General features: G+C 39.3%; 1 protein-coding gene across 2 annotated transcripts in view; it reads right to left on the reverse strand.

Moving 5' to 3' along the window:
* The window catches only part of LOC113134330 (solute carrier family 22 member 23-like), a 29,683-nt gene that overhangs the window by 13,746 nt on the left and 2,769 nt on the right, over positions 1 to 13,168 (reverse strand). For both annotated transcript variants that reach the window (XM_026313650.2, XM_026313651.1), the window contains exons 2-3: positions 8,552 to 8,655; positions 8,303 to 8,457 (exon numbers count right to left, since the gene is read on the reverse strand). In XM_026313650.2, the coding sequence (XP_026169435.1) occupies positions 8,303 to 8,457; positions 8,552 to 8,655 (259 nt within the window). The remainder of the gene's footprint in view (positions 1 to 8,302; positions 8,458 to 8,551; positions 8,656 to 13,168) is intronic.

The raw sequence follows: 13,168 nt of genomic DNA on the forward strand, positions 1-13,168 counted from the left end.
GGACTTGAAACGAAATCAACAGTGATTAAGCTAATAATGCTAATGGTGATGATAATCCTGAAAGAAGCTTTGGCTTGTTTGCTGACTTCTGCAAAACAACTAAATGAATCACACTGTCTGGTACCAGAGTTGCTCACTAGCCTTGTGTCATGTACACAGCTCTGTCAAGGAGACCCATTGTTTTACAGCTGAAAGAGATGGGTTGACCACTTACGGCACTCGCTCCAACCACCCAACCCACAGGGTAAGGTTATGACCTTTTACTGGTGATATGAGGTGCCATTAATTCACATCCCAATCCTGGCCACTCATTCTCTTGGGTACAGTTAATGATAACAGGATAATGGGACATTTCTCTGTGTTGAAAGATAATAGACGTTTGTTTACTGTGATTCATTTTTATGGCATAAGGACCTGGAAATACAGGCCTGTTTGAAGCTATAACAGGTCAAAGCATAAGGGCACTTTACTGCAGTTGCCATTCTTCAGCTGTGTTTCAACTTCAGTTAAAAGATAGCAAAGCCTTAGCACATCACTCCAAAATCTCCCCTTTTTCTGTTGGATGCTCATAGTCTCACTTATAAACTGTTCACCTTTATTCGGGTATGTCCAAGGCTATTGATAAGTGCTTCCAATAAGTTACAGGACAGTGAAGCATTGTCAGCAAACAGTCTTTCCCTGATTACTACCCTTCAAACCTTGGTCTTTGCTTAGAATTACTGTGGAAGAGATTTTTGGCAAGGCAAATTGCATTCTGAGAGGAACATAGTGACCAAATAGTCAAAGAAATCAAACTGTACGAGGGTGGGGGGGGGGGGGGTGTGCACAGCTCAGTTTAATCCTCACAAAATCAAGAAAGTCTCTGTGAGTGGAAGGCATTGCTTTTAAGGTAGCCTTTATATTTCAGTAGAATCTAATCACCCACTAAACTACAGCAGAAAGCCAGTGAGTTATAGAGCATGACGCTTTGCAATGTTCAAGGCCTTTCTCAGGTCAGTTAAAAGCACAAGTAGAGTGTTCTGTGCTCATGACATTGGTTTTTAATTGGTGCAATGATAAGATCCCACTGAACATAGATTATTGAAAATCTGGGTGCACTCTGGCAAGAACAAACTGCAGTTTCTTTAAAATTACTCTGCTAAATAAAAGAATGGGAGGGAAATTCCACAGTATTTTTTTTCTTTTGTCTTTGTTTATACAGTATGTAGGCTGATTTTGATAGCATACAAATATCTTGCGGGACCATCCCGTTATGCAAGGACTGAATAGGGGGTATTGACTATGAATAAGGTCACACACATTGATTAGTTTCTTATCTAGTGCTGCAAAAAAATGCAGACTAGCCACAGGCACTGTCCTTTGATCTGTTTTTTTCTGAAACTCTCACCAGTCAAACCGTAAGACACCACTATAAGAGTGCATGTAAGTATGGCTGAATGTCTGAACCACTCCGCCCCATCCTACCCACAGACAAAAAGATCAGCACAATACCAAGCTGTCAGGAAACAGGAATAGAGCGATTACTGAACGGCTTAAACTTCGACACAAATATAAGACTCCCAGTCCCAGAATTAACACAACAGATTCATTAACCTGAGCAAAGCAGAACCACAACAGCATACATTACTTTTTACACTCATAAAATGGTAGTGCAAAGGTTGACCAGGCTGATTTGACTGCACTCAGGAATGATGGCGTGATAAAGCTTGATTTGTCTCTAACAAAGAACAAGAGTTGAAAATACACGCATGGCCATTAGTTCACCCTGTGAAAAAAAAAGAAAATAAGTGTTGGGGCATGTATATGTACTCTAATGTGTTAGGAGGGGAAGTCTGTTGAGCAATTAGAAATGCTAACTCTGCACAAAATGGAACTTTAACTCTGCGAACAAAGGGAAAAAAAAAACACTCAGTCCGCACCTTCACCTATTTATCCGGAGCCTGCTACAGGAGATGGGGGAAAGAATTAGAATTGTTCAATCTGTGTATGTTGGAAAATATCATAAAATGATTATAAAGCATTTGCACTCTGCACACAGTCCACAATGTATGTCCCACTCTGCTTGTCTGTACATTTAATCATGCCTTGTAGACCGTTCTTAACACTCAAACACTAAATAAAAGTTGTCTTAGAATGGTCCATCTGATGGCAGCACAATCCCCCCTGCAGTGGTTAGAGACAGACCTGGCTGCGGTCCTCAGAGAGTTAGAGCCATATGGTGGAAAAGAAAAAACTTCTCTTTTTAGAGTCCAGATCGGGTACACACAACTCAGGACAGGCCAGACTGAGCGATATCCATCAATGGCATACACACAGAGAAAGAACAAGACAGGTAAAGAGAGGAGGCAGGTAAACAAAGGTGTCAGCCAGACTGTACCAACAAATAGAAATTTGACATTGACACAAAGACAGCCATCTGTAGAGATGAATACACACAGAGCTTCCATCTTTCCCCGTTGCCCTTTGCGCCTCATCTGTGTGCAGAGAGATTAACGCCTGTGGGAAGAGTAGGGCACCGCAGAGAGACAACATCTCATTATAGGCAACTCAGGAACAGTCAAGAGGACAAGACTGGCCTACCTGAGTTAAACTGACAAAACAGCATACAGCTACAGCAGTAAATCATCAGCTAACATCAGATAGCTAGGGAACGCACATGACTGTATACATAAGCTCTCATAAAGGACAGATCAGGTGAGAGGACACATGACCAAGGGTTTGGTTTTGGTTTTGCATGCTCAGTGTGATTCCTTAGGGAAAACAGAGAGAATGTTCTGAAATATCCTTATTGTGTTTGATATGTTTTCTCTTACAAGCTGAATATTAACAGCAAACAAAATAAATATTCAGAATTGCCAACTTCCATGAATTGTCAAGCTTGACTGGATATGTTCCTATGCATCACATGAGAAGCGTGAAACTACCTAGCTGAACTGCATATTATTATTGTAATGAATAGTTAAAACCTTGAACAGTGTCCTTACAGAACTAATGTAATAACTAACTCGCTAGCATTAAGGGCAGTCAAATTATAACTTTGATATACTTAAAACATCTTTAACACAAACTGTTTTGAACAAGTGAAGCTATTCCATTTATTCCATTGATATTGGAAAAAGAAAATTGTCAGCTCCTTTTAATTTTTGCACTAATTTCCAAAAAATATATTTTCACTTTATTTGAGTGAGGGTTGAAAAATGGCAATTGTATTACTTGAAATTAAATCTAGGGTTCTGAATACTTTCTGAAATCCACTGTATCATTATTGCACATGTCCTTCCCTTCTCTGTGTTCCCTTTAAAGTGTAGACTTCTCTTTGCATGTGTGTACTTGATCACCACCCATACTAGTCAAGTACATTTAGCAATGGAGTAACATCAAAGAGTAACCGCACAATCAATGCAGTCTGAGTGTCTGGGTGTCTCAGCAGCAACATTATGTGCTGACATTATTATGTGATGATGTGTTGTTTTCTCCCCAGGAAACAATACTTACTGACATAAGGTCAACCTGCATTTCTGGATTAGACAGAAACGTCTCTGCCAAACATTAAGAAATATCCATAAGCAGTGACAAAATTCTTGAAAAACTTGAACATTTTTTTACTGGACCAGTATATCAGATATTAAGAAATACTCCATGGCTAGTTTAAAAACAGCATCTCAGAAAGACTCATGTGGCCTGTCATCTTTGTGCACTTCTCTGTTTCTCCATCTCTTTCGGTATATGACTACATACTGAGTCTCTACAAGGCTTCTCTTCAACACACCCATGGCATGTTCTGTCATGCCACCACTAATTCAGGCATGGAAAGTGAGCAAGTACTTCACTTAGATGAGTTCAGACATTTCCTCTTTACTCTAAGGCAATTACATGGACTTCTCAAAGTAAACATCCTGCCTCTTAAAAACATTTAGTAGTTGCTGTCAGGAAATTAAAGGTGTAGGGTGAAAGACATTAAGTCAGAGCATATACTCACAAAATGATATACTTTGATACTTCAGTCCCTCTAATAATACTCCTAAACTAATTTTTGCTGGAAACAAATATTTAAGAGCAAAAATAATTTTTCTTAGAAAAACAGCTGATCATAGCAAATGTGTGCTGTACAAACAAAGCTCTGGCCTACTGCCCCAGTACACAATGCACTCATCTCAAGCTGATCATAAAATTCTCACACAAACACCCAGGGCAGCCAGCTAGTATGACTCAGCTAGCTGATATGAAGGGGCAGGAGGTGGGGGGTCAGGGCTGTAGAGGGGGCAGGAGGTTACTTTAAAAAAAATGCATTAGTGAGCAGCCCTGTGATGCTGAGGTATAGGCACTATTAAGCCTTACCTGGCATGGCAAGAATTGCATAGACTGATGGACCATGGGAATATAAATAACAGCGCTGCATCAGATAACTTTCTATAGCTGCTTTGCTTTACTATACTACTGCTGTAGTTTGGGGCTAACATACTGTAGATTGTTGTAGAGAGCTGCATTAGCAAAGTTTAGACAGTAAAAGGCTTAATGTTAATACACAGAAACACTTTATTTTCACTTCAGGTGCTAGTGTATTTGTCTCACACTGTCTTAGTCTAGCACTCCTTAGAGGTGTAAAATCTGCCTTTGAAACTTAGCAATTTCCACTTCTTCTTAGTTTCTACTGATTTCCCTCATCATACAAGTTGCTGGTTCCCAATTCCCTCCACCAAAACAACCATACCAAATCCTGTTTCTCTTTTGTTCTGTGGCTGTTAGCGTCAGGAGCTGTGTAAGTGTCACATATCATATCAGTCATGTTGGGCCCTACAGCTGGCTGGAGTTCAACTGACCATCCAGGTGGAACAGGCAGTAGTTGTGCACAAATTGTTTCACACATATCACACATTTCATGAACACTCAAAAGACTTCCGGATTTATGACTCCAGGGCACAGTGCAGTAATAAAAAGGGGGATCAAGGAAGTTGTGGTTTTCTGATTCCTCTGTTACCACTCACACTTGTAAAAATATTGCAAACCAAACAGAAGGATCACAATTATTATATAGCTATTTTCTAGACTGAAATGATAGCACCTAGCCTCTGTATGATGCATGAACTAAGACCTAATTACTCACAGATGGATGAGAAAGACTGGATTAGTGTAACGTCTCTAGTACAAACACAAATGAAGCTGGGATTTGGCTCTGACTTTCCTGTGTAAGCAGAGTGAAGCAAAACGAATCACAAAAGAGGATCATGTGATTTATGTTACATGTAGAAATGTCATAGAACTGATACAGTGTCAAGGATACAACAGATACTAACTTAGAAACTCTTTGCCTGTGTGAATCTAATAAATACCCAAAACAGAATGCCTTGAAGTAAAACAACTGCTATTCTCTAGGAATGTGTTACTGAACAAAAGTGTTCCTGCGCATCAGAGGAGTATCTGCAGGGTAAATATGTGCAAATAAAAATGTAAATAATGACAGAGACCACACGTGATATGAAACAACGGTGGCAGAGTAGCAACATAAAACCTATACAAATATGCAAAACTCAAACATATGACTCTGCTCAAAATTTCAGCCTTGTTCAAATCATGTTTAATGTACAATACTGCAGCAAACTCCTCAGAACTATCATTTCCAAACATTCATAAACACAATTGTCTAGTATAAACAATAAACCAGCCTATGCGTGGAAATTAGTTATTATTTTATGAATAATGAAATGGGAAACGCTGCAACAACAATGCAGTATAAAAATAATCAACTGATTTGATAACAGGACTGTGCCCAATTGCTGAATTATAATTATTGCCTGTGTTTGCTTTTGGTACAAATGGATTGATTGAACCAGACTCCACAATCCTGGTCCTGGGGTTTAATTCATAATGCAATAAAGAAAAGAACACTTACAGCATAAAATTACAACAGATTCTTCGAGACATTTAATTTAATCTGCAATCACTGTAGTGCAGTTTCATAAATCTCTGACTTTATGGTAGGATGGAAAATGCAAAGAATGTAAAAATAGAGGAGAGGATGGTGCAGCACAAGAGGGAAAAGTAAGCCAGTAAAATCAGCCTTAAAAAGTAGAAACTGAGAAAAATAAAATAAGTTAAAACTAAAAAAGGATAATGACAAAGTAATGAGAAGGAAATAAATGGGGAAACCAAAATTTGCGTCTCTCACAAAATTTAGAATTTGTCTATAGACAAGAAAGGATGCTGATGTCATGTTCATTTAAATTTGATAAACATTGCCATCCTATAGTAGACTATACTATATATAGTATATATATAGTATACTATACTATACAGTCTAACTCTATGCTTGTACCTCATTCTGTCCCACCATTTTTCCATTGTCCTGGGAGCAGACTAAATGGGCCTTCTATTTTGGGAGAGCAACAAAGCTTTTCAAGGTATACACTGTGGAGTAAATTAGAACGACAAGGACGCTGAGGGCCCCATCATTCATCATCTCACCCTTACATTCTCCCTTCCTCCCGCTCATCTTCCCTTACCTCCACTTTTGTTACCTCCCTCTGCACTAGTCGATTACTGTGGCCAAAAAGGCTCTTAAGGATCCATCACAGAGACCACAATGTGCATCGACTGCAAGGCCAATTCTGAGGATGCTATCAAAAAGTCCCTTCCCTCACATTCTTTGAAACTAGTGCAACATGGTTACAGCATAACAAATTATTTAAGCTTTTAGTGTGTGGAGAGAAATCACATCAAAGACAGGAGTCACCTCCATAAATATTACTCGACTGACTCTTCCTGCAGTGATAGGTGAAACTATAATGAAGACATATAACTACACCACCCTCAACCCTTTCCATCATTATTAGATCATTGATCAGCAGCAATGCTGCAATTGCAAATCGCAGGGAAGACCTGGTAGTTGAATCTAATTGAAAATTAACAAGTTCACTCCAAGGATAAGGATGCAGTTTCTCAGTAATGAGAATTTATCCCCACAACGGCATTCAGTTTAATAAACGTTACAATGTCATTACGACACAATTACTCTTCTTGAATGCCACCTTCAGCTGGAGACAAGTATTAAAGTGTAATAGGTTTTTTAATTTGGAGGTTACGAGGAAGTATTATGGACAAAGTTATATACTTTTATAAGTAAGAAAGGTATAATGATTTGAAAGAATTGAACTAAGATGAAAGTATCTTTAAACTTCTGGTTATATTTGTAAATCAGAATATTTTGAAATGACAATCTAATTAAAATACAATTTTATGCAGATGATAAGTAATGGGTTTATGTATTTACTCAGTCTTACCAAGGAAACCTGCACCTTACAATTCTGAACACTCACAATGCAAGTGCAAGAAAAGCTGCTCTTACTTCCTAGACAAATAGCCAACTCCCAAACAAACCAGTTTGACATGCGGGTAACTACACTACCAATATGCCATAGTATAGGCCCCAAAGTCTGTTACTGCATTACTGGTATGGCTGTTTCCTGTCTGTACCTTTATGTGAGCAGAATCATTAAAACCAGGAACCCTCATTTTAACCCCCCAAAAAATTCAGCGTTAGAACACAAACTACCAATTTGAGAGAATAAATTAAATCAAGGGTCATTAGTCATTTCTGCACACTAATTATTCAATCAAGAATAGCAGGTCTGTCAGCTGATTTCTCAACATACTAAACCAGTACAGACAGGGCTCTAAGCTCTACTGCTCTGTACTTTTTTTAATCTTTCCAAAACCGAAAAACAAAACACTTTGAATAGATTAAACAGTGTCTTTGTTTACTGTGACATCAGCTGCAAATGTTAGCAGTGGTTTTGGTAGACTCTGTCCTGCTCTTTATTGGATTTGTTGATCTTTACCAGCAGCAATTGCAGCCAAATATATCCAAAATTACTATGCATGCTAAATATATTAATTTCATCTTGGAAAATGATGACTCTTTGTCTGTGAACTGTTAGCCTTACCTCATATTGTTTGTGTTTAACACGAGCCAGCCGGCAACTTTGAAAAGTAAAAGCTGGAGGCTGTTTTCACCCAAGCCACAAACTACAGGTGCAATATGCTAATGAAAGTTGTCGCTTCAGCCTGCATAATTCAACAGTCACTGGCTTAGAATAGAAAGTCTGCTTTCGTTTACTTCTGTGAGAAAACTAAAGCAGATTTTGGATTGTAAATCTGTTATCATTATACTGTAGTCATTAACTGCACAGCCTTTGTGCTGTACCACAGTGGCAAACCTGAAAAGATCAGCAACAATAATAACGATGGCAGGGCTCACAACATGGAGACTTAGCACAGAGCTTTTAGTCAATGGGTAGAGACTTACTGAGGACGTAAAGAGATAGGGTGATCCCTGCCAGGCAGAAGCCCTCAAAGAAGCGCAGGGTGCTGAACATGGGGACATTGACTGAGAAGGCTACAGTCAGACCAAACACCAGCATGAACAGCACCGATATTATCAGCACTGGGTGGCGGCCAAACCTACAAAGTGAGGCAAAAAATAAAAACAAACGTGGAAGAATGCTGGAAAAAAGCTTTTAATTCTACATGCCAATAAGACTTGTAAAAATCTTACCAGTCAGCAAGGATTCCAAATACCAGGTATCCGAAGATTGATCCCACCAACAGAGAAAACTTTGCAATATGGACTTTCCATGCTGAGTCACATACCAGACTCCACTGTAGACACAAATAAACACAGGCATTATTTCCAAGAAATGTATGCTGGTTAAAAGAAATAGTTACAGTGAAAGATAAATACATAATTTTCTAAAGTTCAACAAATGTTGTCTTGAATTTCCCTTTGGGGATTAAAAATAATAATCTATCTATCTATCTATCTATCTAGTGACTATAGCTCTCCAATAGGTCTACCTTTTTTAGAAAACCTTATCACCATTCACCAACAGTTACCTTTCATTTGTTAATTATTCCAGACATCATTTTATACCAAAGGTATTTGCTGGTTCGCAAAGATAGTACATCTCTAAACTTTTTTTTTTTGATCAAACTACTATTCCCTCAATCGATAACTAATTCATCACAAAAATTAGTAGTTTTAAAAATTGTGATTATGCAAGTATCAGTAAACTGTGTGAACTGTCAAACTGAGTCATTGGTGTTTATGCAAATCCTACATTATGCATTTCACACCTTGGGAATTAAACTACTGCTTACGTTTGTAAGTTCTTCAGTGTGCTGAGATGACATATTACAGGTGAATCTACATCTGCTCATTTTCTTTGCTGTCTAAATTGCTTCCCCCCAAGGGGAAGCCACGGTGTTTCCTAGAGTGCAATCTATTCAGTGTGTGCCTATTTTAGCATTAATCAGGCATGCCCTGACATTCCCTGACAAGTTGTGACACATACACTTTGTGTACAACACAAGCAAGGACTACCCCAAAAAAGAAATAATCTACTTGAACTTGCAACTTTAACTCCCAGTGACAATAATACTTAATAATCCTAGTAGTTGATTCTGCATAACTGTAACAGAAGCTGAACTTTAGAGGGGAGGTGGATATTAGTTATCTTTCTGGCAACATATGCCTCCCAGCTGTCTGTGCTGACACTAGTGGCAAGAAACAGTAGACAGGGGTGTGGTGGTGCACAGTGCAGGTGTAGAACATATCGGAAACAACACTGATGTCAGTTTCAGTATAAGCAATTTAAGAAAACAGATCATAATACATTTATATTTATTTCATGCCTTCAATTTCAGAGTATAGTTTGTTCTTTCATTTTTTTAAAGAGCTCTAACCTCCCTTAACCTCTACCATAGTGACCTGTTCCAAATGGAACGCTCCAGGATTACCCACAGTCACCCATCACATGATCCAGGCATGCCACTCATTCGTGGTTTCAGTATTGGTGTCAGCAGAGAAAAAGACAGAGGGAGGCAAACAAGTTCCTGTTGTGCAATCACTGCAAACCCATTGGTGTTCAAAAAAAAAAAAAAAAAAAAACTGAAACTGCCTTCTATTGGGACTGTGACAAAACAGCGCATACAGTGACACAGTGACATAGGTCTGTAATTACTCAGGGACTAGCACTGCAGGACTAGATGACAGCTTGGTGACTGTGCAGAACAGACATCTGAGGGTGACTACGGAGAAATGACCAATGTAAAATACCAAAAAGTGTCAGCATTCTCACATCACATGCCTCAGACAAAGCAGTAGTGTCTCACAAGTATTAGTTTCTGCTGAAATGAACAGAGCCTGGTTGGGTTTGATTGCTAAACTATCATTAATGCGCTTTATTTAAAAGCATCTGCCATTTTTGCATGTATTATTAACCAGGATTTCCTCCAGGCCAACACCCTGACCGAGCTCATACACAATAATTAATTGGCATTACACCGCCATTAGCATGGGTGTAAAAAATATGGACAGACTTTTAGCTGTGGCAGAGCACAGGGATCCCATCAGAATATGATTCGGTGCGAGCTTGAGTCAAATCCATGCAGCTCGTTTGCTATACCTCTATTATTTCTGTCTGTTGCTCCCTTGCTATTGTCTTGCTCATTTGGGAGTAATGAATAGGAGTCAGTGTGGAGAGCCGGGTTATTAGCTGACAGAAAATGCATAACAGGGAAGGGCCAAGAGCAAATCAGTTAAAATCCCCAGGGTGTCTGTCGACCTCTCTCAAATGACTGGCCACCAGTGATGAGGCTACACCAGCGAGTCTCATTAGCTCAGATGAAGACGCTCTTGACTACAGCTGCACATTTCTGCACTTGATGAACTACAAAGTGATGAGTGGGAAGGGGGTTTAAAAGAAAGGGGAGCAGGTGAGGAGGAAGGGAGGGAGGGAGATGGAGGAAAACAGGATGAAGGAGGAACAAAGATTATACAATGCAGAAACAGATTATAAAAAGAGATGGAGAGAAATGCTAAGAATAAAGAGAACTGGAAATGATAGGCTAAAAAGGGGAGGGAGAGATTTCTTAAAAGCAGGTGTAAGGAGATGGCAGAAAACACATGGAGAGACTGCTGCATAGTTACTGCCTAGCAACAGACCATCACTGTGGTTATCAGACTCTTTGTGCTTCCAAGTGCAAGTTTTAGCACCACTGCCTCACTGAAGGCTTGAAATCTTATAATGTGGTGACAGCTGAGCTGAGGGAAAAAGATAATAAAAGTGATGTAAAAGGAAGGCTGGGAGGGCAAAAAGATAAAACTACATTACACATATTTCACTTTCCACTGAGGTTTGGCGTTAAAGAAGGAAACAATACATAAATATCTGATGTTAGAGATGTAGGCTGAGGGACCTGCCACAGAGTAAAATTTATATCATATAGATGTCACATAGCCGTCATACTATTGCAGAAGCCGGACTATAATGCATAACAGATGAAAAACACTAACGTGTCTGACAAGGTGGCGATAATATTTTCCTGCAAGCAGCAATCAAGAGAGTCAAGAACCATAACCCCCTCAATTCAACCCATTAACACCCCTACAACCTGAATTCCATCACGCAATCCTACAAACAAACTTGCACTCTGGCCAAGGGTCATACCCCCCACAATGCTCCCCCATCCCTGTTACAAAACAGCACTTATCAGAAACAAGCCTGCAGCATGCACTCTTGTCACACACATGCATAGAGCCTCAGCAGAACTTTATCTTTTGGTCACACAAGTGTCCTTCCTCCCAGCTGAAGCTGTGAGTGGCTGCCATTGTGTGCTAACTGGGTATCTGCAGTGGGGTCATTGCCTTTCGACAGCTGAGACGATTTCAAAGTGTTCCACACTGATCTGAGGTCTGTGAAAGGACCCAACCAGCTGGGTAAACAGGATCAAGGGGACACAGAGCAGAGAGGCCCACATGGGTGTTCGACTATAGTATCATCTTTCAGATCTATGGGTGTGCAACCTCCAGCACAGATAACTGAGTCTGGGTGTACCCACTAAAGTGTTTTTACAACATACTGTCTTTGTCATATAGTATACTCTGACCTACATTCAGAGCAAATAATTCAAAAAAAGGCACTGTCATACTAATTAACTGGACCATGTATTATTATTCATGAAGCGCTGGAGCAACGCCCGTGATAACACATTCAAATGTTCTCTCTTACCACCATTTTAAAAGATGCATATGAGAAAAAATGACAAGCTTCACAATTGTATTGTTGTCTTATTGCACAGAAACTGAAAAATACAGAATTCTTCGCATTTTTTGCTTTGAAAGCTTTGAAGCTTTTTTCAATTAATTATCAGAATGGCTGCTAATTATTTTCCTGATTGTCTAATCAGTGCGTAGACAAATCGTTCCAGTTCAACAATCAAGAGAAAACGGATCTACAGCAATTTAACAACCGACAAATCATTGGAAATATCATTTTAAATGGAGTATCTTTTTGACTGACGGTCAGAAAAAAAAAAAGAAATACTTTGAAAACATTAGTTTGGACTATGGGAACGTGTAAATGATGTTTCTTTACCATGTGACTTAGCAAACAAAAATAATTCTGTGTTGCAGGTTAAAAATAGTTATTATTGTTAGTTAGTTATATTATTGTTAGTTAGTTATATTGTTAGTTGTGTCAGATTTTTTGCACCAGCTGAAATGTCATTTTCCGATGGAGTACAATAAGAGGGGAAACCTAAATTCAGTTGAGATTTGAAAATCATCATCCATCCCTGACCATCATATGCATCTGATGCAAGAACCAAACTTTGATAGGAAATCAGCACAGAGGTTTACTTTACTCTGAGGAGGCTCTCGGGTCACTCTTTTGGATAATGTGTGCAGCTGCTATCCATCTCAATGGGGGCTAAGCAGGGAAGGTTGCAGAGAGACTCTATCTGTCTCTGAGTCATGATACATTCTCATTTCTAAGGCTCAGTCCAATTAAGATGGACCCAGAGGAGAGCTTTGACTCAATTAGTATGGGTCTCCACATTAACCACTTTGGATCCTTCACCACCACCTCGACCTCCACCGCCTCCATCAGAGCCTTCTTTCTGTGACCTCCTGAGGAAAAGAAATGAGCCAGGACATCTTCCTGCGCTACCAATTCCAGAGACAAAACCTAAGTGGCACACAGTGAAACATAAAACTTTTATTTATTTATTAACTGGGTGTGATAGGAGTTAATGGAGTAGGATGGGACACAACAGCCTTTCATCAGTGTTGGCACTCTGCTTTGCTTTTCAGGCATCAAGTGTCACTGATAGC

The sequence above is a fragment of the Mastacembelus armatus genome, chromosome 17 (genome assembly GCF_900324485.2).
Source record: "Mastacembelus armatus chromosome 17, fMasArm1.2, whole genome shotgun sequence".
Taxonomy (NCBI): domain Eukaryota; kingdom Metazoa; phylum Chordata; class Actinopteri; order Synbranchiformes; family Mastacembelidae; genus Mastacembelus; species Mastacembelus armatus.